At 42.6% G+C, this 23,626-nt stretch overlaps 1 protein-coding gene across 3 annotated transcripts in view; it reads right to left on the bottom strand.

The window, feature by feature from the left end:
* Positions 1–9,744: 9,744 nt before the first annotated feature.
* The window catches only part of PTPDC1 (protein tyrosine phosphatase domain containing 1), a 57,434-nt gene continuing 43,552 nt past the window's right edge, over positions 9,745–23,626 (bottom strand). For all 3 annotated transcript variants that reach the window (XM_037492484.2, XM_037492485.2, XM_037492483.2), the window contains 4 exons: positions 20,704–21,959; positions 17,949–18,134; positions 15,644–15,754; positions 9,745–13,969 (listed from right to left, as the gene is read on the bottom strand). In XM_037492484.2, coding sequence (XP_037348381.1) covers positions 13,853–13,969; positions 15,644–15,754; positions 17,949–18,134; positions 20,704–21,959 — 1,670 coding nt within the window. In that variant the 3' untranslated portion in view covers positions 9,745–13,852. The remainder of the gene's footprint in view (positions 13,970–15,643; positions 15,755–17,948; positions 18,135–20,703; positions 21,960–23,626) is intronic.

Below are 23,626 nucleotides of genomic sequence, written 5' to 3'. Positions count from 1 at the left end.
TCAGGCTTCTAGAACAGGCATGGAACTCAGCTGTGGGAGACAGGTCACAATTGAGCCGCAGATGCACAGTAAGCCTACAGATACCTGTGGTGCCAGGATGGATGTGTGTGTATGTGTTTGTGTGTGTTTGTAGTTCTGTGAGTGTGTATGTTGTGTATGTGTATGTATGTAAACTGTGGCCTGCAATTAAATCCAGCCCACATCTTTTTGTCCTGCTTATGAACCACAAATGGTTTTTGCATTTTTGAGAGTGGTAAAAAACAAAAACAAACAAAAACCAAGTATATGTAACAGAGATCAAGTGTGACCTGTGAAATCTAAAACATTTACTTTTCAGCTCAGAAAATGTTTGGATCCTTTCTAAGTTAGAGGATAAGCATAACTGGGATCTAGCCCACCACCCATACACATTCAACTCACATCCACATTACGGGTCAGTGGAGACTGGGTGAGGATTGGGGTGCCATGGGCCAGCATGTACCAGGACTGCCAGCTTCATTCCTCCTATTGTCCATGAACTGCTGCATTAGGTCAGCGTTAATCCCTCCTGCTCTATAGCTCTGCCCAACCATGGTCTCTGGCATGTTCCTAGCTTGTCCTAACCCCACACAGTCTTTTGTGAAGTGGGGTGACTGTGCAACCCTTAGAGGCCGTGTTGTTTCTAGAAGATCAGTTGCTCTTATCCAAGAGCATTGACAGAGCACCAGGCTGAACAGGCAGTATTCACATCCCTTCTCTTTTATCCTTCAAGACTCTAAGAGCTTCACATCATTAGCTTTCCCAAGTCAGGGATTCTGAGACAAAAGAGGTTGGATGACTTGTTCATAGTAGAGCGATGACATGTTGTATTCCTTGCTCCTCACAGGCCACATCACCTCAGCGATGAGGTGAAAATGGAGGAACTGAGGGAACTGGGTTGACCTGGTTAGTAGGTTCTCACCTGTATGCTTAAGAGTGCAGGACATGACCAAAAAGCACAATGAGAAACAACTATTACAGGTTATATTTACACAGGATACGAGAAAGGGAGAGCTGAGAGAGAATTTATAGGCTGGCAAGTGCAGATGACAGCTGTCTTATCTCAGATAGCATCCACTGAGCACAGACTGAGGTCCAAGCTGAAGCTGCATGTGACTTGGAACAGTCTGGAAGGTTCTACCTTCTATCATTCAATTGCCTGTGAGCATCATCCACTGGCTTGGAGTTTGCTCCTCACTGTTCCTCATAAGGAATCCTGCAGATGTGAAAGTTCTGGTGAAATGTCAGCTTCCTCACACTCCTAGAGGTGCCATGTACTCCATATGTCACTAACTCCATATGTCCACTGGTGATTATATGCCAATTCATTCAATGACCAGGTTCAATAAAGTAGAGTTAGAAATTTATTGCTTGACAAGTAATAGAGAGGGAAGAACTCTCTCTAAAGCACCTTCTCACAGGGAGAGGCATGGTTAGGAACAAAGGAAGGGTGTAGTTAGAAGTGGGGTTCCCTTTGTAGGGGTAGGGTTCCCTTTGGGGTCCAGTCAGAGAGGTGCTCCATGGTGGGGAACACTTGGCCTCCTAGGCCTTACAGGCTTGGCGTGAAAAAATAGAGGGACTGAAATTTTGGACAAAGAAACTATTTGGAGGTGGGTATGGAGGAGGGGGGTTCAGAGGTATGAGGTCTGCTAGGTTCCTGTCAGGCCAGGCCCCAGAGACCGCAGGGCTCTGGAGGGGCTGGAAAAGTCAAGATGTGTCTGTTCAAAGATGTGAGATCCAAAGACTGTTGGAAGAGATGTGGGCAAGGAGATGGAGCTGCAGGAGTGTTGCCCAAGAATGACGGTACAAATTGGAAGACAGCTGTGGGGGGGGGGGGTCTAGGCCGAGATGCTGAGGATGGGGAGCTAGGGTCACTCTGCTTTGGAGTGGAGGCTGAGAAAGAGGGTCAATTAAATAGCAGCCACTTCTTATAAAGGTGCTCACCCACCCACCCAGCTTCTCTTAGCCTTGTAACCAATGGACTCAACTGAGTCCACAGGGACACAAACCCGAGCTTGTTGTATTGTCTTTGGTCATAACCGCCAAAAAGTAGAGCCAATCCGAATGCTCTTGAGGCAATGATCTGTCTGCATGATGGGAATGTCCTTGGCCCAAAAGTTGAGCAAATGTCTGACACTCCCAACAGCAGGGATGAATCTTGGATGAGGGAGAAGCCAGACACCAAAAAGGCTGGGTGTTGTGTAACATTCTGGAAAATGCAACACCAGAGAGACAGAATGCAGATGGGCAGTTGCAGCGGTTGGGTGGGGTGACAAAGGGTCCCACAGGCACTCCCTGTACTGACAAATGGTACAATGTCTCCATTGTGGTGGTGGTTACACCACCGGGTGTGTGAGTCAAAACCCAGACATGAAGAGCAGAGAACTTGACTCCATATTAATTATATTTCACAATATCTAGCTTTAAAATAAGCAGTCACTGGGGTGACCACCTTCATGGGGAAGGTGACTGACCAGTGGTGGCTGATGTTGTTGAGAAGCATTGAGGGATGAAAGTGGGAAGGGGTCCCCACATGAGTCTGGTTCTCTGAGCTGCCATCCCCCTTTCTTGCTGGTCATCCTGCCAGTGACAGCCTTGGCAACGACGACCCATGTCTGACAGCCCATGTGGGCACATTGGAGCAGGGAAAGCTCCTTGATCACTTCTCAAGAGTCAGGAGAGCTCCTTGAACATCCCAATTCCTTGGCCAGCTGAGACCCAAGGGACAGAGAAAAGTATTTTCCCTAGGGTGAAGAGATGATCCTAAGCTAGAGGTGAGGTCTCTGAGCTCTGGGCACAGTTTGTTCCTCAGGGTGTCTGTAACACAAATAACACAATAGCCAGCCTGCTTGCCATGAAATTGGGACTTGCCCTCTGGCCTGGCTGGAGACCAGCCCTCCGCCTGGGCCATGTGCTCCAGGACGCAAGTCTACATTTTAAGGAATAAGCTTTGTTGAAGGCTTCTGGTCCCAAGCCCTGTGTGCCAGCTAGGGGACACCATAACTGGAGGGTCCTGGGCTTTGGGGGACAGTGGACCCAGGCCCAAGGAACCCGCCCAACATCTCCCTGGTATAACAATGGGACCCAGAACCACTGAGAGCTGATATTTTAAAGCCGGGGGGAATATCTGAGTTGATTTCAAGAAGGAAAAGAAATGTGCTACTTCTTGCCCATCTGTGTTTATGGAGTTAAAAAATTACCAGGGGGAGGGCTCTTTGAAATTTGGCAACCAGAATGACCATTAGTTTTGTTTCTACTTCAACCCTCTCCTGCAGTTCAGGGACAGAGAATTATTTGTCAGAAAAAAAAAGGTTGCCTCCAAATAGTTTCTTTGTCCAAAATTTCAGTCCCTCTATTTTTTCACGCCAAGCCTGTAAGGCCTAGGAGGCCAAGTGTTCCCCACCATGGAGCCTCCTCCCTGCTAAGAGTTCACTGCCTGGCTGTGGCGGCCCCCAGGGCCACGGCAGGGACGCCCAAGGAGCTCCAGTGGGAACCAGTGACACCAGAAGGAAAGAATTTAGGTGCCCAAATTTAATTCAACTTTCTGCTCTGTGGCTGGGACACAGCACTTACTTTCTTTTTTTTTTTTTATATTATTTTTTTTATTTTTTACATCATTGTTCATTTTAAAACAATATTTGCTTCCCCCCACCCGCTCCCGTGTAGTCCCCCTAGAGTTTCCTTCCCCAAGGCCCCGTGCACCCTCACCTCAGTCCCCTGTGCTCCTCCCTCCCTCCCTCTGATCCCTCTCCCTCCTCCTCCCCTGCAGGATGTCTCTGATTTATAATTGTCCGTTTTTTGCTTTGTTGTGTTTTGTACTGTTGTTACTTTTTTACACTGATGTCCTATTTGGTTCCCCTATATTCCTGCTCTAAGTGAAACAGCACTTACTTTCTGAAGCGCCATTTCTTGTTTGCCTGAAGTTTATTTTACACACGGGGTTTTTTCATGACTCACAGTTCCTGGGTGGCAGCCAGAAGGTTCGTTTGTCAGAATTCCTGGGGTGAGCACTTTTGAACACCAAGAGCTTTTGTGGGAGGAGACAGAACTTTCCTCTGAAAGTTTTCTGAAGCTTCTTTAAAAAATCAAAAATTCGGTGCCTTTTAATTAGTCTGTGAATGCCAATTGTCAAAATTTTTAATTGTTAAAAAAAATAATTACGTGGCCCCAACAGCTGCATCTCCTTCTGAATGCCTTAAACTTAGAAAGCAGGAAGACAAACATCTGGTAACAGAGGTTGTGTTCAGAATGGGCGGTGGCCAAAAAAATCCATGCTTTAGTCAGAGTCTAAAAAATAGTGTTTTACTTTTCCAAGCAATATTTAGAGACAGAGGTAGCTGAGGAGGGAAGTTAAGACATCTGCTAAAAGCAGTTTTCCCAATCCTGTCCTTCAGAAATTCTCAGGGGAAAGAAAAAAAACACTTTAAGTAAGAAAATTTAATTTATTAAAAGATAATTTAGACTGTAAAAACAAAGCTCTTGCTATAAAAATATTGCGTAACTCACAGTTTCCTTGAAGATGGCGAGTCAACATGAGAGCCCCGTTGTGGGCTGGACATTTCTTCTTAACTTCAAAAAATAACACAGTTAATATGTGGGCACATTTCTGTTATTAAAAATTCAAATAGTGCAGTTAAAGCAAAGTCCCTCTGGAATGGAATGGCCATCTCAGTCCCTTTACCAGAGAATTCCACCATGACCATTCTAACATTCCTTCTTCCAAAACGTTTTCTCCTTATTTGCAAACATTTTAATTTTATTTTTAACAATTGACATACACTGTTTAAAATGACAATCTGGTAAGTTTTGATATATGTACACCCCTGAAACCAATATGGGGAGCAAATCCTCTTACCCCTCTGTGATTCTTCCTTCCTATGGCAAGGGAATTAAAAACAAAAATAAACAATTGGGATTGCCTCAAGTTAAAAAATTTCTATACAGTGAAAGAAAATACAAGACAACTAAATAGGCACTTTACTGAATGGGAGAAAATATTCACACAATATATAAATGACAAGGGATTAATATCCAAGACATTAATAATAAATTAATTAATATCCAAGATATAAAAATTCACACAATTCAACAACAAAAAACCCAATTAACAAATTGGCAGCAGATAGGAACCAAAAATTCACCAAAGAGGGATATCCAAAAGACAGAGACATATGAAAAGAATGTTCATTTCTACTTCTAATAAGAAATGCAGATTAAAACTACAATGAAATACCACCTTACACTTGTGAAAATGGCACATATTGCTAAAACCCCAACAACAAATGGAGAGGATGTGGTAAAAAGAAACCCTATTACATTGTCACTGGGAATGTGACCTGGTGCAACCATTATGGAAACAACTGGGATTTACCTTAAAAACCTGAAAGTAGAAATACCATATATACCCAGCAATCCCACTCTTGGGCATATAGTCACAGATTATGAGACCATCAACAAAACCCCCACATGCTTTGCAATGTTCATCACAGCATTATATAAAAGAGCTAGGACATGGAAACAGCATAAGTGGATGGATGGATGATTAGACCAAGAAGAGGTGGTATATCCACACTATGGAATATTATATAGCCATAATAGAGGATGAAATAGTTATTTTTTTAACAAAGTGGAGGAAATTTGAGAGAATTATGTGCAGCAAAGTCAGTCAGAATGAAAAAAACAAATACAGACAATTTGATAATAGAAAACACTCACAAATTAGTAGACATTAAAAAGCATACTTAGGGCTCTGAGGTTAAGAGAGAGGGGAGAGAGAGGGACAGGGGGACAAAAAAGATGGTGGTGGAAGAAAAAAAGCTATTTCTTAAAAAGAAAGAACATCACTGTCTGTTTCAGACTGCAGCATGAAGTCTGCAGTGACTTTAGTCACTTCCTGTACAAGTCACTAAAAAATAATAAAAGTGAAGTGGATAAACTATGATCAAACTGTCAGACAAGGCAGATGCACATATTTGATGTTATGAGAGAGGCTGCTCAATTCTATGTGCCTTTTACGTCACTGATCTGTCTTGAATGGCAGCCTGAACTTGAAGATCCCACGTACCAACTGCTGCTATTGCAGCTGCAACCTCTACTCTCTCTTCCTGGACCACACATCCCATGAACCATAACCGTGGGAGGATTAAAAGAGAGAGAGAGAGAAAAAAAAAAAAGGCATTCTAACATAGCCCCTATGAAAATCTTCATTTTTTTAGAGCTCATTCTGAAATATTAGGTAACAGTCTTTTACTTTGCAATTACATGTTTCTGGCATAATTTCATCTTTTACAGGAATGTTATTCTGCACTTAATCCTTTAATCTTTTAAATTCTTTTTATGACTTTATATGGGATGAAAACTACAGCCCTGCACTGCTCACACTGTGTAAGCTGGGGCAGAGCTGCTTCCAGGCTTCACAGCTTGGGAATTTCTCACTCTGTGGGTTTTGAAAGTGATGAAAAAATGGCCACCTGTTCTGTCCCTCCCCTGAGTTCTAACTAGATCTCTTTCCTTTTGGCTAATTCCTCCTCCTGCTCAAATCTGGTCAAATGGAATTTTATTTCTATCAGCGTCTCCTTCCTGGGGAGCTTTTTGGGAAAGCAGCTTTGGGTTGTTAGTTTTGAGTTGATAGAGGCCTCCCCTCTCACGAATACCTGGGGACCCAAGACCCTTCCTTCCAGGGTCCCTGCAAGCTTCAAATGTTTTCATTATAACACAAAGACATTGTGTGTGTTTCCCATTCTCATCAATGTGCAGTGGACTTTCCCACTGTACAAGATGTGAGCTAGTATAACAAATTAAATGCAGAGAATTTAGCTGTCTTATAGTGAATCAGATCTTTTTTTTTTTTTTAAGATTTATTTATTTATGCATACAAGAACTGGGGTACAGGCCAGAGTTGTGGGGGGTGAGAGGATCTACCAGAGACAGAGTGGGGAGCAGAATAGGTGGATTGACTGAAATACACTGCTGAGGGGAGCAGCGGGTGAGTCAGGAGAGGTCTGCTGTGCTGTGTGTGTTGCTCCCTGGCCGGGGATGGAACTCGTGCTGCAGTGGCCGCGGATTGCTACATAGGTTGTGTCTTAACCACTTGTGCCACCAAGGAGGCTCTAGTGAATCAGATCTTAAAGAGGTTGGCAAAATTGTGTAACAATGCTATTCTTTTCATTCATTTTTTGCTTTGGAATATTTTTCAGAAAAATATTTTTGTTAACAAGTCCTGTATGGGTTTATGTTCTTTTAAAATAACTTTAGAAATGTGTGTTAATGTCCAATATGTAAATACTAGTAAACATAATACATATAAGCAAAAACTCTTTGAGGACATTAATGATTTTTAGAGCACAGGGTCCTGAGACAAACCAGCCTGAGCTGCTTCTGCCAGAGCCAGGGTTTTTGTGCTTTTTAACAACTTTCTCATCACCTGCCCAGGGCTCCACTGGTTGCTGAGAGTGGGGTGTTGAAGTTCCAACTTTAACTGTGGCTTTGTCTGTTTCACCTTTTAGCGCTTTCAGTTTTTGCTAATATTTGTATTTGGAAGTGTGGTTGTTGGGTGTGTACATATTCAGGATTATGTGTCCCTGGTGGCCTAAGCTTTCATCATCATGTGATGTTCTCAGTGATTTTCTTTGCTCTAACATCTACTTTTTCTGATACTAATATTAGTATTGTTAAAACCATTATATGTGTGTGTGTGTGTGTGTATATATATATATATATATATATATATATATGCTGTACACATAGGGTTATATAAAGCCACTCCTGCTTTCCAAAAAAATTAATGTTTACACGGAATATCTTTCATCTCTTTATATATAAAGTAAATCTATTTATAACTTTGTGTTTTAGTGAGTTTCTTGTGGTCAGCACATAATTAATATTTTAAGCCTACTCTGCCGATCTATTTTTTCATTGGTGCATTTGGACAATTTGAACTTAGGGTAATTATTGATGTTAGGGTGTTTAAGTGAGCCATTTCATCCGTTGAGTCCTGCTTCTGCTTGCTTTCTGGGCTTCTTATTCTCATTTCTTTTCATAAAATTTCCTCTGGGTTACTTGAACATTTTTTAAAAATTCCATTTTGATTGTTATAGTTTTTGAGAGTATCATTTTGCATAGTTTTCTGTGCTTTCCAGGTATTACATAAACAACCAAGTAACTTGACACAGTGAATTGGTGGTGTTTTACTCCAGTGAATGAAGAAACATCACTTCCATTGTGTCTGCACACCCCACATCCTAGGTGTTTGCTCTGCACACACTGGACACCACATCAGATGCTGTTAGCATTTGTGCTTCAACCCTTAACTATGCTTTAGTGAACATAAGAGGACTGTCCATATCAACTCCTTCCAATGTCCTTTTTGGAACTCCAAGCCTCCTTTTCTTTTCTTTAAGATTTACTTATTTATGCATACAAGAACTGGGGTACAGGCCAGAGATGCGGGGGGTGAGAGGATTCACGTGAGACAGAGTGGGGAACAGAACAGGCAGACTGACTGCAACACACTGCTAAGGGGAGCAGCAGGCAAGACAGGAGAGGTCTGCTGTGCCATGTGGGTAGTTCCCTGGCTAGGGATCGAATTGTGCTGCAGAGGCTGCCGATAGCTTCCCAGTGCTGTGCTTAACCCATTGCACCACCAGGGAGGCCCTCCAAGCCTCCTTCTGTTGCAAGTCCTTGTGTTTAGAGAGCTTCCTTTTGCAGTTTACATCAGGCAGGCCCCTGCTGGGTGGGTGTATCTGTAGGGTCCTGCCAGGGACTGCCCTGTCTGGAAGTGCTGACTCACACTGACAGCTTGCAAATGGCCAGGGGGCAATTCAGCTCCCCCCAGTCCCCCTTTGCCTTCCACAGCACCTATTACCTCCAGAGAGGTGTGAGCTCACCTGACCATGTGAGCCATTAATGCCAGGGAAGAGGAGGGTGGAAGGCAACATGACAACTACTGAGCTCACCTCCTCTTGTTTGTACTTCCTTTATGCTCTGCTGACCCAAAGTGAGGACAGTGGATCAACTTCCCCTTGCACCCTTAATCTCACAGATGCTGGGTGGACCCTGCTGACATTGGGGTCACTGGGTGTGGGGGAGGGACCAGAGTGATGACCAACCCTGCTGTATTGCATGTTGCTTAGTCTCTGTGGCACAGGGGGAGAGAAGAGGATGCTGTAGTTCCCTGAGGGGTCAATGGCACCAGAGTGGGAAGAGGTGAGACAGGATTGTGACCAGCTCCCCTTGCACTGCAGTAAATCCTGCTGCTGGCCCGTGGCGGTGGGGGTGGGGGGTGGGCAGAAAGGGTGGGTCCAGGACTCTACTGGCTGATGTGGCCCCACTCCCACCATAGGGTGGGGAATCAGGGCTCCAATACCTTCTGATGGGTGGGCAGGAGGATCAGGCCCCACTCACCCAGTACCTGCTTCTACTAGGTGACACAAAAGGGTGGGATACTGGTCTCACAACAGTTGCTGGTGTTTGCAGCAGGTGCTGTCAGAGCATTTGCTATTGTTAGGCTGCCCTTTCCTGGTCCTTTGTCTGGGGGCAGGTGTCCCATGCATTTTTTTGTCTGTGCCTGTTGACAGGCAAGGAGGCTTCTGATGCAACATCTGAAAGCATGGGAGCTGGGAGGCTACAGTGGTGCTCCTCAAACGCCAGGTGCCCTACCTGCCCCCTGCAGGTGTTACATCCAGGGTTGTAAAATGACGATCTGGAGGAAGGTATTACTTCCATCTGGGTCAGAACCAATCTCTGCATTGGAGTTAAAGTGGGAGTGTGACAGCAGAACTTTCTTCCTTTCTTCTTACCCTCCTCCTCTTATCCACATGAGGGGTCCCTTCTTTGTGCCAGGTATTACACTAGGTGTTGCAGGTCCACGAATGAAAAGGAAGAAAACCAACAAATACAGCAGCATGTGTTAAAAGTCCTATAAGAGGTATGTACATAAACAAGCACTTGAGAGAAGAGGATGCACTAATGGCCCCAAACATGGAATAAGATACCACGTTGAGACACTTTCTCATACCAGGCGGATCTGGTGAAAATCAAGGTCAGACAGTATAGTGTTGGCAAGGAACCGGAGCAATGGGAACTCACAATCACCACTGCTGTGAGTGAGTATAAACGATGCAATCATTTCTAGAAATATTGCCACTGCCTGGGAGACTGGACATGTGCCTTCTCTGCAGCCCACGAAGTCCAATCTGGGCTACACAGCCTACAGAATCTTGCACATGTGCACAAGTGTTTATATTTATGTACAATATGAGCCACCCAACATCCGTTACGAGTTGAGGCGACATGGTGGTGAATCCACACAATGCTGTGGAGACACACACAGCAGAGTACACATCAGCATAGATAAATGTTGAGAGGTTGAACCAAAATGCCAGTCACAGGAGAACACGCAGCACATTCTTCAATTTATGTGAAGTTTTAAAAGGCAAACACACAAGGTATGGTGGCGGCACTGAGAAGAGCAGGGAATTTTGTCTCCTGTGTTAGATTCTTAGGGCTTCCTTAACAAACACCACAGACTGGGTGGCTTAAAGAACAGACATGTCTTTCTCGAAGTTCTCGGAGGCTGGAAGTCTGAAATCAAGGTGTGAGCAGGCTGGTTCCTCCTAAGTCCTCTTCGGCTTTTGAAGTGTGGCTGGCCTTCTCCTCCCTGTGTCCTCAAAGGTCTGCCCTCTTTGCATGTCGGTGTCCTGGTCACCTCTTAAGGACACTAGTGTTAGTGTCCACCCCAATGACCTCATTTTACTTTAATCATTCCTTTAAAGACCTATCACTAAATACAGTCACATTCTTAGATGCTGGGGGCTAGGAATTCAACTTATGAATTTTGAGTGGATGTAATTTTGCCCACACCTTCCCATTTTCTTGGGCTGTGGGGTAAAACAAGGAGTTCAATGAGTTTTGAATGACAGTTGAGTTTTGAAAGACACTGGGAATTAACTGATATAAGTTGTAGTAGATGTATGAAACCTTTCCTTGCAGTGCAAAGGTTCTGTGATATTGAAGTCTTATTGAAACACTATTTTTAGTGACTGGATGTTTTAATGGATAGCTTAGAATGAAGGTTTGCACAGTCTACTACTGAATGGCTCCTTTGTGAGCACTTATAAATCAGTTTTATTGTGTCAGGCTAATCAGAGATCAGCTCACGCCTAAAAGCATAGCTAAAAAATAATGTGCCGTTGCATAATAGGATTTTTCTCTGGTTATTTTATCTGTAAACAATGTTCAACCATCAAGCATTGGAGAAGGGCTCCTTTAGGTAGGCTGCTAAACTTGGGCCACATTCATAAAAATAAAAAACAGCAAAGGGAACATCATTCTTGATTTGTGCTGAAAATGTATTAACACTTATGAATGTGGAACCACCAAGATCTCATGAGCAAGCTGTCATTTTTAATCAATTCTCCAAATTTGGGGGCCTTCAGATATCGAGAATTTGGGGCATGCATTGTTTACAACACATTGTCTCTGGAAATTTTTTCAGCCATCTAGGGAATAGTCTGAAGCAGCAACCAATCATATGAATAGTAAATGTTCATTTTAGAAAGTAAGAGAAACTTCATCCCATTGTGGATAGTAAGATAGCAAGTTGCTCAGTTGCTCAGTGGAGGTTAGCACTAAAGGGACCTCTGAGCCCAGATAGGTGCTCCATGTTGGGTAGTTCACCTGGTTAAGATCTCCACAGACTGTGGCTTCAGAGCAGGGTTCAGAGTCAGTGAGACCAGGTCCTTCAGTGTAAATAACCCTTCTCTTCAGTCTGGTGAAAGCGGTTCTAATGTTGCCACCTTGTCATATCTGCCAAGAGGCAGATTTGTATCCTCTGGGCCACAAAGAGAGGTGAGAAGGCAGGAGTCTCACTGGCCATCAGATCTTCCTCACCATTGCTCTAGAACTCTCCACTCCAGTACCCTGCCTTGTCATCCTGAAACAATGGCCATCATGGCTAGGCTAGTTAATGATTTGACCCACAGCTTAGCTTGCCCATCAGGGAAATCTAATGAAAATTATGTCTTTCTCATCAGGAGCAAGCCAAAGAACAAGATGACAAGGGATATGAGTTGTTCTTTTCATTTATTCAAATAAACACAATACCCGTATACAGCCTGATTAATCTCTCCCACCATCTCTCTATTTCGGGCAGGTGCACTTGGAGTTTAGACGGGCACCACCATAGTTACATCATGTTTGTATAGGATCTGTCCTCTCATCTGAAACCACGAGTAAGTAACTGATTTCATCCAGATGCCAACAGTCACTAGACCAATGAGCCATAGGGTCACTGCCCATGTGGGGCTGGCCAAGATGAGGACCAATATCATTTGTGGTAAAAAATATATTTTTATAATGTACCTTTGGATAAAGTATAATTGTTTTTTACCCTTTTTTTTCCTGGATTAGGCACTTGAAAAAGAAATTTCAGGAATGGTTACCCAGTTCATTAAAATTCATTGGATTTGATTTCCTAAAACATTTCAATGTGGAAGAAAATAGTACTTAGCCAGCACAGTTAGTAAGACTGATAATGACAGAAATAATTTTGATGTGCCAGAGCATGAATCAAAATGTAGGCATTGAAGAAATTTCATTTGCTGTAAATTCATCTTGCTTCCCCTAAAATTCCGTCTTTACACAGAAGTTTCTTCAATTTGAAGTTGGTTTGACTGATGTCACTTTTAGTGGGAAAAACTGTCCTCTTTGAGGTTTGGTCTCTGTTCCTCACATATTTTCATTGGCTTCATATTTTCATTTTCATATGGCTTCAATAGCTGATTGATAGTTTGGTCTACAAGGAACTAGCTTACGCAGTTAAATCTTATCGAAAGGCAGCAGGGGCAAAATAACTTGCATGGGTCAAATTCAATTTAAAAATCTCAATTCTCATAGTAAAAAAGCAGCCAGAGACAGGGCTCTGAGGCCATGGCGCTATGGGCTGGCAGCTGTGGGGGGTGTAATCTAGCTGTCACAACAGCAGTGTGGGCAGACTGCCTCTGGGTGTGGCTATTGCAGGACAGCAGGGCCACACAGAGCCCGACAGAGCTGGTTCCTTCCTGTGGTGTCCTGCTCCCTAACTGCGCCCCTCAGAGTCAACGCTGGTCCCAAGTCCTCTGTAAAGATGTAATGTGGCTCAGCGCACCCAGGGGAGTGGGGTAAGGCCTGACCTGCTGAGAATGCTCCTGTCCACCAAACTCTTCTGGAAGCCTGACAAAGGGCAAGTTACCCTCTACAACAAAAACCCAACCATCTCACAATGGACCCTTTAATGTAAAACAAAATCATTTTGAAAAATAATACACTTTGAGACTTTTTGCCTCATTTATATAAAAAAGAAAAAAACAAAAAAATTCAAGATTCCTTTAAAAATCTATCATAACCTTCTCAGTAACAAATATAAAGCAGTTTAAGACACTTGGTGACTTCCTTAGGTCATGTATCAGGAGTTGGATATGCAGTGATGTTTCATTCCTAAAATTTCTATTTGGTAAAAACTCTAGGAAGAGTTCTGTCGACAAAAAAACTGTTTTGGAAAGAAGAGTGACAACTTCCCCACAACGTCAAAAAGATTAAGTATGTAAATACCACACGCTTGAAATATTAATACAATAATATTAATTCCGTTAAATAAATAAAAGTGGCACCAACTTTATGGCAATTTTCAATACAAAAATGTAGCTCAAGAATATTATTGAAAATAAATAATTGCTCCAAACAGGAACAAGCATTCTTAACACAAGCCAAGAGCCTCTGAGATAAAGTGCCAGGAGACAGAGCAGACCACACTGCCAGTGACCTTCAGACCTGAAATAATCACCAGAAGTCAGCTTCACTAAATGACAGGTGTAGGGCCATCTTTTGTCATTTTTCTCTTTTTTTCCAGTGTGTTTTTAAATATTTTCTTCAGGGTGTTGTAAACTATTGGTCCATTCTCAGAATCAAAATTAACCTGGCAACAAAGAAAATTTATATTCAGGACACCGTAATGTAAACTTTAACGAGTCTCTATTGTACAAGGGAGAAAAACAGGCGGAAAAAAAATAAGACTATTATTAGTCTTAAGGCTAATTAAGACTAATAATTAAGACTATTATTATATTAAATATATATAATTTTAAAAGTACACAATACAGTTTACATAGTCATTTTAACTGAGCGACTATATTAGAAGTGCCAATCATGTCAACACCAAACTTATGAATAAGAAAAAATCCAAAATTAATTTAGTGCCTAGATCAAGTGAGTGTGACATGCATATGCAGCCCTGTGTGCTCACAGGGCTGTGCACAGGGGAGAGATGCAAAAACAGTCTCCTAACACTTGGAAAGATTTGGAACAACTGGTATATTTAACTGTTCATTAGTATCTTCCCTTAAAAGGCCAACAGGTGTTGTAAAGGATTCCTACCACTTCAGAAAGACCAATACTAAGGGTTTTTTTCAGTTAAATTAAGAAATTTAATTTTATCCCAACCATTATAGTATGCAGTCTACTTGCAAAAACTTTTTTTTTTAAAGACTTATTTATTTATACAAGAACTGAGGTACAGGCCAGGGGTGTGGAGGGTGAGAAGATTCACCAGAGACAGAGTGGGGAGCAGAATGGGCAGACTGACTGAAATACACTACTGAGGGGAGCAGCAGGCAAGTCAGAAGAGGTCTGCTGTGCCATGTGGGTCTCCTCCCTGGCTGGGGATCAAACTCATGCTGCAGTGGCTGCTGATAGCTTCATAGGTTGTGTCCTAACCCCATGTGCCACCAGGGAGGCCCTTTGCCCCTCTCCCCACATAAGAAGGTAGCCTCTTGGTCTATGATAACTTAAATATAGATGTAGAAACTCATGTGACTAGGGGTTGAGACAATGACTCTGGAAAGTATTGAGAAGTATCTAATAGGCTGCAAAAATCACTACTTACTTTGGAAAGAGTAGAGGGTAGAGACTGGTGAATGCGTACAAATAATAACTGCTATTATCATTAGCGGTTTACACATGCTGGCACTGAAAAGCTGGATTCTTTGTTCATTGAGGTTCTCATGTCATATGTGAGAGATACCAACACATTAGCTGGAGGAATGAGGGAACCTTTTCTCTTGGCAGAAACCTGGCTTCTTTCCTCAGCCAGGAAAGATTGCTGCAAGCTAAAGGAATGTGCACTGAAAGGAAACTTTAAAAAAAAAAAAATCTCTTTGGTTAGGATTTGCCAACCAGGACACGGCATTGAATTGTCAAGCTTGAATGTTGAATTCTTAACAGGTGGATGCTGAATTCTCAACAGATGGTTACTTGTTCAGACCCTAGGTAAAACTGGCTCAACAAGAAAAGATTCTCTGACTTCTGCTAGGCACATGATTTAAAAATACATGCTCAACACTCAATTGTTTCTCTCCACACAAAAGCTCTTTGTTACACTGTTCTCCTTCAAAACCCACAGTGCAGCTTTTTCTAATACTAGTTAGGAAACTGATCTTTTTTTGCCAAGTAGTCTGCTACTACTTTCAAGAACTGTCAAACACATTTCCATTAAGGGGAAATGTGCTGGAAATTTTATGTTCCAGGGCTGCTGACCTCTGGATTCTGATCTACAGAGACTTCTGTCTCAGGCGTGAGGGAGGAGCACACTCACCTTGGTGAAAGCTTTGATGGTGTGGGCCAGGACGGCTTCCTCCACGTCCTGGGGGAGGCTCTGCAGGCTTACTATGCAATGCAACACGCAAAGAATTGTCTGGTGCTGGCCCTGTTTTTGCAGAAATCAAAATCAAACAAGTTGGGTATAACCATAGGTGATTATGCTAAATGAAATAAGTCAGGAGGAGAAAGTCAAACAACTGACGATGGAATACAGAGAAACAAAACAGAAAAACTAAGTCAAAACAAACCCAGGATGTCCAACTATAGAATTGAGGCTATCAGGTAGACCATGGCAGACAGTAGACCATGGCAGAGGATGCAAAGGTTTAAAGTGGCTCTCCTGGGGTTATGGTTATGGTGGTGGATGTGGAGTGGGGGTGTGCATCTGAAGGGGTATGATCTAAGCTTCCAGATGGTGCAGTGTTGTACACCACTGTTACTTCAATAAAAAATAATAGAACCCCCTTCATCCACTCAAACTACACAACCAACTTAAAAACAAAACAAAACAAAAACGCAACCACAGAACTAGGCACTGCTTTGTGACTAAGTACTCACAATCTCAAATACCAAACTATCCAGCAAGGGCTCTATCAATGTTTACTATTGTATTAATATAATTTGAAGAGCTTTCAGGAGTTAAAAACTAAGTTGGTTAGTTATTACAAGTAAAAGTGAATCCAAAGGTAAGTGGATTATAAATGGAATGTTTTCCTTGCAGTGAAAGGAAGAGATGATTCACTCTCATTGTTTCCAGATACAACCATGTGCACACCCAGCAATCAGCACCCGCATGCCCTGCCCTGAAGAGAGGCAAGACAGTCAGCCAGCCCTTTAGGAGTACACCTGAACCCTGAAGGATATGGCCCTAACATGGCTTCTGGAGGCTGCTCACCTTAGAGAAGCCAAGGAGAAACTCTGCCATTTGAGTGATAGGCATCCAACACACCTTGCACCTGAGAGCCACTCACTCCACTCTTGAAATATGCTCTAAGTGCATAATCTAAAATACAGACGCAACTGCAGGGGTTTGTCGATTAGAGAGATGCCTAGAAAAGTAAAAGCCCAAAATAATGTAAAAGCCTACACACGAGGGCGGAGGGATTATAATGGAATGTTGGCCTGATGTGAGAGGAAATGCAGGAGCTTTGTGACAGAGCTAGCTGAGTCTGAAACCTGCTCTGACATGTGCTGTGTGTCCTGGAAAGCTGTTTGGTCTTCCCTTTCTGAAAGACAGGTCTCTCCCTCACAGGGCCACGGAACTGGACAAGGGTGAACACGGGCATGACCACCTAGCAAGGGCCTGGCCCACGGTCAGTCACCCAACTAAAGTGAACTGCCTTCCTTATCTCCTCCCATTTCAGCTCCCTAACTAAACTGCTGAGAACACACCCCAACAAGAGGAGATAAGGGGCTGGAGCCTCTGTGTCTTTAAAGATGAGCATCACACAATTCTGGGTGCGATTGTCTGTGCGCCTGTGTGTGGAGTGAAAGGAGATTTGGAGTCAGTGAGAAGTAGCACAGCAGGTAACTCAAGGCTGATTATGAGATAATAGTGTTTCCTAAAACAATAAAGTATTCTTAAATAAAAATTTAATATCTATAGTTAAAAATTTTGACTCGTACAAGGATTTCCAAAGAAAAGTTAGTTTCTTTCCTTTCTGGTCCATGTTTCCTAGTGCTGTTCACAAAGGCAGTCACCACCACTTGTTTTTTTTAATCTTCCTTCTATGCTCTTCTATATTTTATACATGTACAGATTATGTACATCAATGTCTATATATGACAGACAACACCTTCTGAGAAATGAGTGCATAGTTTTTCACATTATATGCTAACAGTAAATAAGTAGAAACAAATACTTAAAAGTGAAAAAATGGTTACGACATACCGTTAGAGTACTACTTACCATATTTATGAAAAACACTACACATGGAAAATGTAGCCTCTATGTGCCAATTATAAACTATGTTATAATTTTGAGCAAAAAATGAAGCACAAAGTAGCATATGAAGTGGTATTGAACTCAGTCATCATGTGCGTTGATAAGACTGAAAGGAAAGAGCTGCAAAGGTTTAAAGTGGCTCTCCTGGGATTATGGTTATATTTTCCCTTTTTATTTTTGTATCTTCTAAATGTTTGTACTGAGTGTGCATTTCTTCATCTACCTTGGAAAAATTCAAATGAGACCCGGATATGGGCCGATGTAGAAATTCCTGTTTTAGAAGGGATGTTTTTGGGGTGTGAGACTTACATGAGGGACTTATTAACCTGACCAACTAGTCTGACAGTTACTTTACCTTCTCTAATAAAAACAGCGCTTCTGCGGCATCTGCGCGTCTGTCAACCAACATGTCCACATCCTCTTTGGTTATGACGGGCTCCTTCAGCTGCTCCACCCAAGACCACATCAAACTGCACAGGATGAAAGGGTTCCTTTCGCCACATATTCTTTCCCAAGCTCCGTCTCGGGAATTTAGTTCTCTCTGAAAGGAAGGAAGGGAGGGAGAGAGAGAGAAAAAGGTCAGGGGAGGAAAGGAAGAGGGGAGCAGAGAGAAAAGGGGAGAGGGCAGGGGAGGGGCATGGGGAAGGGCCGGAGGACAGGGAGGAGCAGGCACTACTGGATGAGCAGGCTGTCTAGGAGAGTGAGTCTTAGGCTCTGGAAACCCTCTCAGCACCCCCACCTCCCGGTGGCCCACTGGGCTAAAATACTGAGCTTCTCAATGAATCTAGTCCTTGCAGAGTGGGGCTGACTGAAAAGAGGGCTCTGTATCTCCTGGTTAACCACGGACCAGAGTAACATTTCCAGCAGAGGGAGCCCTCCTTTTGGGGCTCTTGGAGAGCAAAACAGAAATACAGCAATGAAACAGAATGGTAGAGGAAAAAATGTAAATAAGAAATTTGCAAATTAACCTGGGATAAGGAAAAGCTTTTGCCTGAAACTTCAGCGTATGCCCCTCACCCCAGGTACTTAAAAGTCAGTAAATGTGGCATGTACATTTCTTTCAAATTCCTTTTTAGAATCCTACTCAGAATTTAACAAATAGTAAGTCCCACATCCTGCAACAACAGAGTGGAAATGATGAAGTAGTTCCGCCAATACTCGAAAATGCCTGGAGATAAGCAGGAGATTTAAAAACTTCACCTCAGGGATTGGCAGGAAAAAAAAAATAAATAAAAATAAAAAAATAAATAAAAACTTCACCTCACAGAGCAGGGGAAAGTGAGATTAGAATTTTAATTTCTGAATAGGGTTCAGATTTAAGTCTTAGAAAGTGACATGTGCTTGCAACAGTAGGAAGCATAATAATCACTGCCTTACATTCACCACAGACCCAATACTGACGGAGCCTCCACACTACAGACCAACTGTAACACATGACTTATCTCGGACTTCCAGCAACCCAGCAGGGAGGCTCCTGCACAGACACATGTACTCAGGCAAGATAGAATAAATAGTGTGGCCGTGACCCAAGGTGAGAATGGGGCAAAAGAGGCATCCTACTTAGCCCTGTTTGACCCTGGTCTCCAATGTTTCCTGCCAGCCACAGGGTTGTTTGGTGCTGGATTTCTCTTTATGATCACATAAACAAGCCAACACTTTTAGTTGCTTAGTCTTTCGTACCCCACAGATCATGTTTATAGCTGAAGAGCTTTCTATTCAACCTTATATAGCCAATGAGGAGACAAGTGGGAAGAAATGGCATGACTGAGACCCTCGTATAAAATAACCATTACATCTTATGTTTTCTGAAATCTTCCAGTGAGGTTAAGAAAGACATCAGGGATGATGGGAAACATTAAACACATGAGCTGTTTCAGGCCCTGCCACATTTAGCCTTTGTGACTGAGCAGGTCATTTAACCTCTGTGACCTAATTAAGGGTCCCCATTGTGACACCTAAGAATTGTGAGGATCAAACAAAGAATGTGCCTTTCAGTTTGGAGTAGAAAATAAACAGTTCATGTTGGAAGAAAGCAATACATTTAACTGTGTGAAGCGAAACATAATTCTGAAGGCTTTCTACCCAACAGGGAGCTGTAATTGGTACAAGGCTCCCACTTCCACCTCTAAGATACTTTTGTACCCCACTCCCCTTCCAAAAGTGTTCACATCTTGCTTAATTATGGTAGAATAAGAGGAGTAGCGGTGGAAATATTGGGTTGTAAGAAAAGTCATGATGTATTTTTCCTATGTTTTTCAAACGTCTTACTTTTCTGACAACCCAATAATTTCTGGTAATTATGGGTTAACAAAGATTTCACTGAACCAGTGCCCCCCACATCAGCCCCAGGTTTCTAAGGTCTATCTTTTCTGTAGACCAGCTTACCACCTAGGCAAAGAGTCCAGTTAATTTAAGACTCTCGTGGAAAGTACGACACAAAAAGGGGATAATTAAATTTTCACATCCTAATTTACATAAAAGCCAAGAAATGGGACTCCAAAGACCCAATCTCAGGTAAAGCACAGAACAAAGGTGCACTGTGGCTGTTCCCATTTGCTTTCTTGACCCCAACAGCTGCCTTATTCAGGGATGGGGAGGCACCGGAGGGGTGCTGAGCAGACTGCATCACCATGTACCCTCCTGACCTCACTCAACACTTATGTTGAGCTTTGGTAAAGAACTTTTTCTGATTTCATTTCTGTCTCGAGGTCAGTGATTTTCAGAGTGTGGTTCACCCCCAAGCTTTGATTTGGAGATACTTGAGGTCAGTTCCTAAAGCTGTATGATGTGGCCCATCCATCTGTCCATTAGCCGATGCCACAACCCTGAAAGAAAGTAGGAAGCTGCAAGTATCAATCAACACAAACACCTCTGGGCCCACAGCCTGCTGAGTGCTAAGCGCTTTCTTTCACAAAGAGATTGAAACAGACCAAGACAACAGTCGGGTCTATCATTTCTACAACAGCAGGCTTGTATCATAGTTGAGCAACCTGAAGTGTCAGAGTGAAGTATTACACAAAGGTCTTCAAATTCCTACAATAAGATGTACAATGTTTCTGCTCCAATACAAATATTTTCAACACACATAAAATCAAACGAAATAGAAATACCTGCCACATTTCCACCTTCCTTTTCACTTCCTCCTTTTCTGTAAACTCATTTAAATTTGCCAGGGCTTTGGCTGCTAGGATTCTCCTTGCTTCCACACTCAATTCAGACTGCAAGGCAGTGTGAGTAACAACTTCAGACAGATCTTTGCTGTCCTGGGTTTCAGGTGCGACCGAGAACTGTGCTTTGGGACTGGAGCTGCGGTCCACAGGGCTGTGGTGAGTCTCACTGTCGTCTGCAATGGAGCCTGGGCCCTCACCATGAGTCTCACGCTGAGAGGGGTGTACTTGCTGGTGAGAATGGTTTGGTTTCTTCTGGATATTTGCAAGGTTGGGTATAACTGGTTCCTCAGGATAGTATGAACCTGAAAGACCTGAAGAGAAGGTTCTACTCCGCTGGAATTCCTTTAGAATATTCTTCCTGTAGAAAATTGGTGATCCATCATCTTTGAGTCCTTCCAGGTCTCCAAATTTCCCCTGATTCCAGAAATAAAATGTATTGCGGACCAACACCTCCTTACTTAAATCTACCTGTGGAGACTGTAGGGTGTAGCAGGGGCTTAGGGGCTTCTGCTGCCCAGAGTTATGGCAAAGCAAGGGCTGGGTGGGTACCGTCCATGGAGTGCCCCCTTGTTCCAGAAGCCACTCAGCCCTCTTTAAGTCTGAGTCACTGTAGCTGAGTCGTCTTTTTAGGCAAGTCAGGGGTTGAAGGCACTCAACATTCCGCCTCTTCCAGAGGGGGTCAAACTCTTGCTCGCTGGAAAGAATCATATCCTGAGTCTCAAAATCTGTTGCCACCACAGAGGGGGTGCAAGCATCAGATGCGTCACTGTTATGCCTCAGCAGTTCCTTATCCAGCTGCCTCGTCACCATTTCAGAAACTGTCTTTTCAATTTCAGCAGAGAGGCCGGGAACTTCTGCCACTTCTTCCTTTACTGGGGGTCTGTTCTCAGCCAAGTCCAATAGCAATTTGCAAACAAGGTGGATAATTTTAGGCACATATTTCAGAAGTCGTGCCTCATAACCATGCAGTAGATGCCGCTGGCGAATGAGATATTGTGCTAAGGTGACAGCATGTGCTTTGGGATCACAACATGAGAAAATATTGCGAAGAGGAATCAGAAATTGAGTAAATTCCCTTATGCACAGAAGCTGTCCTCTAGTTTGTATGGAGTTGGGTCGCTTCGTCCGAACAAACACAATTGCTTGGTCAGCAGTCATTCTTGTTGCAAAAACTAAGTAACATGCTATTAAAACACCTAAAAAACAGTAAACAGTGAAGAAGATTGGGAAGAGAAAAGATTATATATTTTTATTTATTACACATCATGATTTACAATATGAATAAGTGCTAGGAAATCCTATCAATACAGGAAGGCTGTATTGACTGTTAGGTAATTCTGACTTGGTAACTTTTTGGGATGGGTGTCTATCCATTTACTTGTCTATATGGCAGCCCTTTCCTTCACTGAGAACTTTCAGCTGCCTCTGTACCTGGGTTTAGCACAGTAACTGTCATGGTGTAACTAAGTAAGTGTGGAGTGAGGGGGCTGCTGAGTAAGTTGGAGTGAAGAGGAAGATGGAGTGAAGTGGAGTGAGGAGTTACGATGACAATGGACAAGTGTGAAGTGAGGGGGATGATGAGTAGATGGACTGTATGGTGGGATAATGAATAACTGTAGAGCAAGTGTGTGGAGTAATTATGAAGGGATGAGTAACTTAAGTGAGGGGGATGAGTAAGCGTGAAGTTAGGGGGATGAGAAAGTGTGAAGTGAGGGGGATCTTGATCAGGTATGAAGTGAAGGGATGAGTAAGTGTGAAGTGAAGGGATAAGTGTGAAGTGAGGGGGGACAAGTAAGTGTGCAGTGAGGGGGAATGATGAGTAAATGAGGAGTAAGGGGGGATGTGCTTATAACTTACCACCTTGCCACCTTTGCTAATAACTATTGGCACACTCCTACTTGGCATTTTCTCTATTTGGACATTGCGGGGGGCTGTTGTGGGAGATTATTTACATTCACAATCCATTTTTCTTTTTCTTCTTCTAGACTTATATGTGAGTTTTCCCAGATCATAATACAACTGTTTCTTTAAGCCCTTAATATTTAGGAAATCAGCTTTATTAGTGAAAATATTATGTACTCTTAGTAAATAATATCAAATTAAAATGAATAACAAGTGAAAAGGTAACAATTTTAATATAAGTTAATATCAAACTACTAAAAGGCAAATCTAGTCATGTGTGTGATTCACCAAGTTTATTACATTGGAAATAAGAGATTCTGAGAACTGCATGTTCCCTAGTAGGTAGCAGGCATGGTCCAACTTATCTTTTTCACTAGGATGTGATAGGTCTTTGAGTAAGTATGAAATACATGTAGAGCTATCATGAGGAATCCCCAAGGAGAACAAGATTTGGCTCAAACTTCATGCTGAAGATATTGGGCAGAACTGAGTTCCTGCCTGAAGATCATGGAGAGGAAGTGGGAGGTCTTGTGGGAGACACACAGAACACTGTGAACAGAGTCAAGTGCAGGTGTGGCTTTGAGCTAGATACAACTGAGATTCCAACTCTACGGTCTTTATTTTTATCTCAATACCAACACTGTACTGAGCTCATGCTGTATTTTTAAGTAAAATAGTTGACTTTTATATATAACTCTAGGCATACAGACTCTTCTTCACAACCAAAACCTTCAGCGATGTGAATTTAAATTTTGGTCCTGTTACTTACTCAATGTAGCAAATTACTTAACTGTCTTCAAAATTTCCACTGTTGCTAAAGACTTAAAAAGATAGCAGGTGTAAGATGATTACAACATAGTAGGTTCTATGATGCTATTTTTGGTTAAGAAAAATAATGCTTTTGAAAGATATCATGCATTAAGGGCCTCCCTGGTGGCACAAGGGGTTAAGTCTCAGCACT

This window comes from Talpa occidentalis, unplaced genomic scaffold, assembly GCF_014898055.3.
Source record: "Talpa occidentalis isolate TD23 unplaced genomic scaffold, MPIMG_talOcc4v2.1 talOcc4.7, whole genome shotgun sequence".
NCBI classification, from domain to species: Eukaryota; Metazoa; Chordata; class Mammalia; order Eulipotyphla; family Talpidae; genus Talpa; species Talpa occidentalis.
Note: the sequence above shows the minus strand (reverse complement) of the source record. Positions and strands in the feature narration are given on the sequence as shown.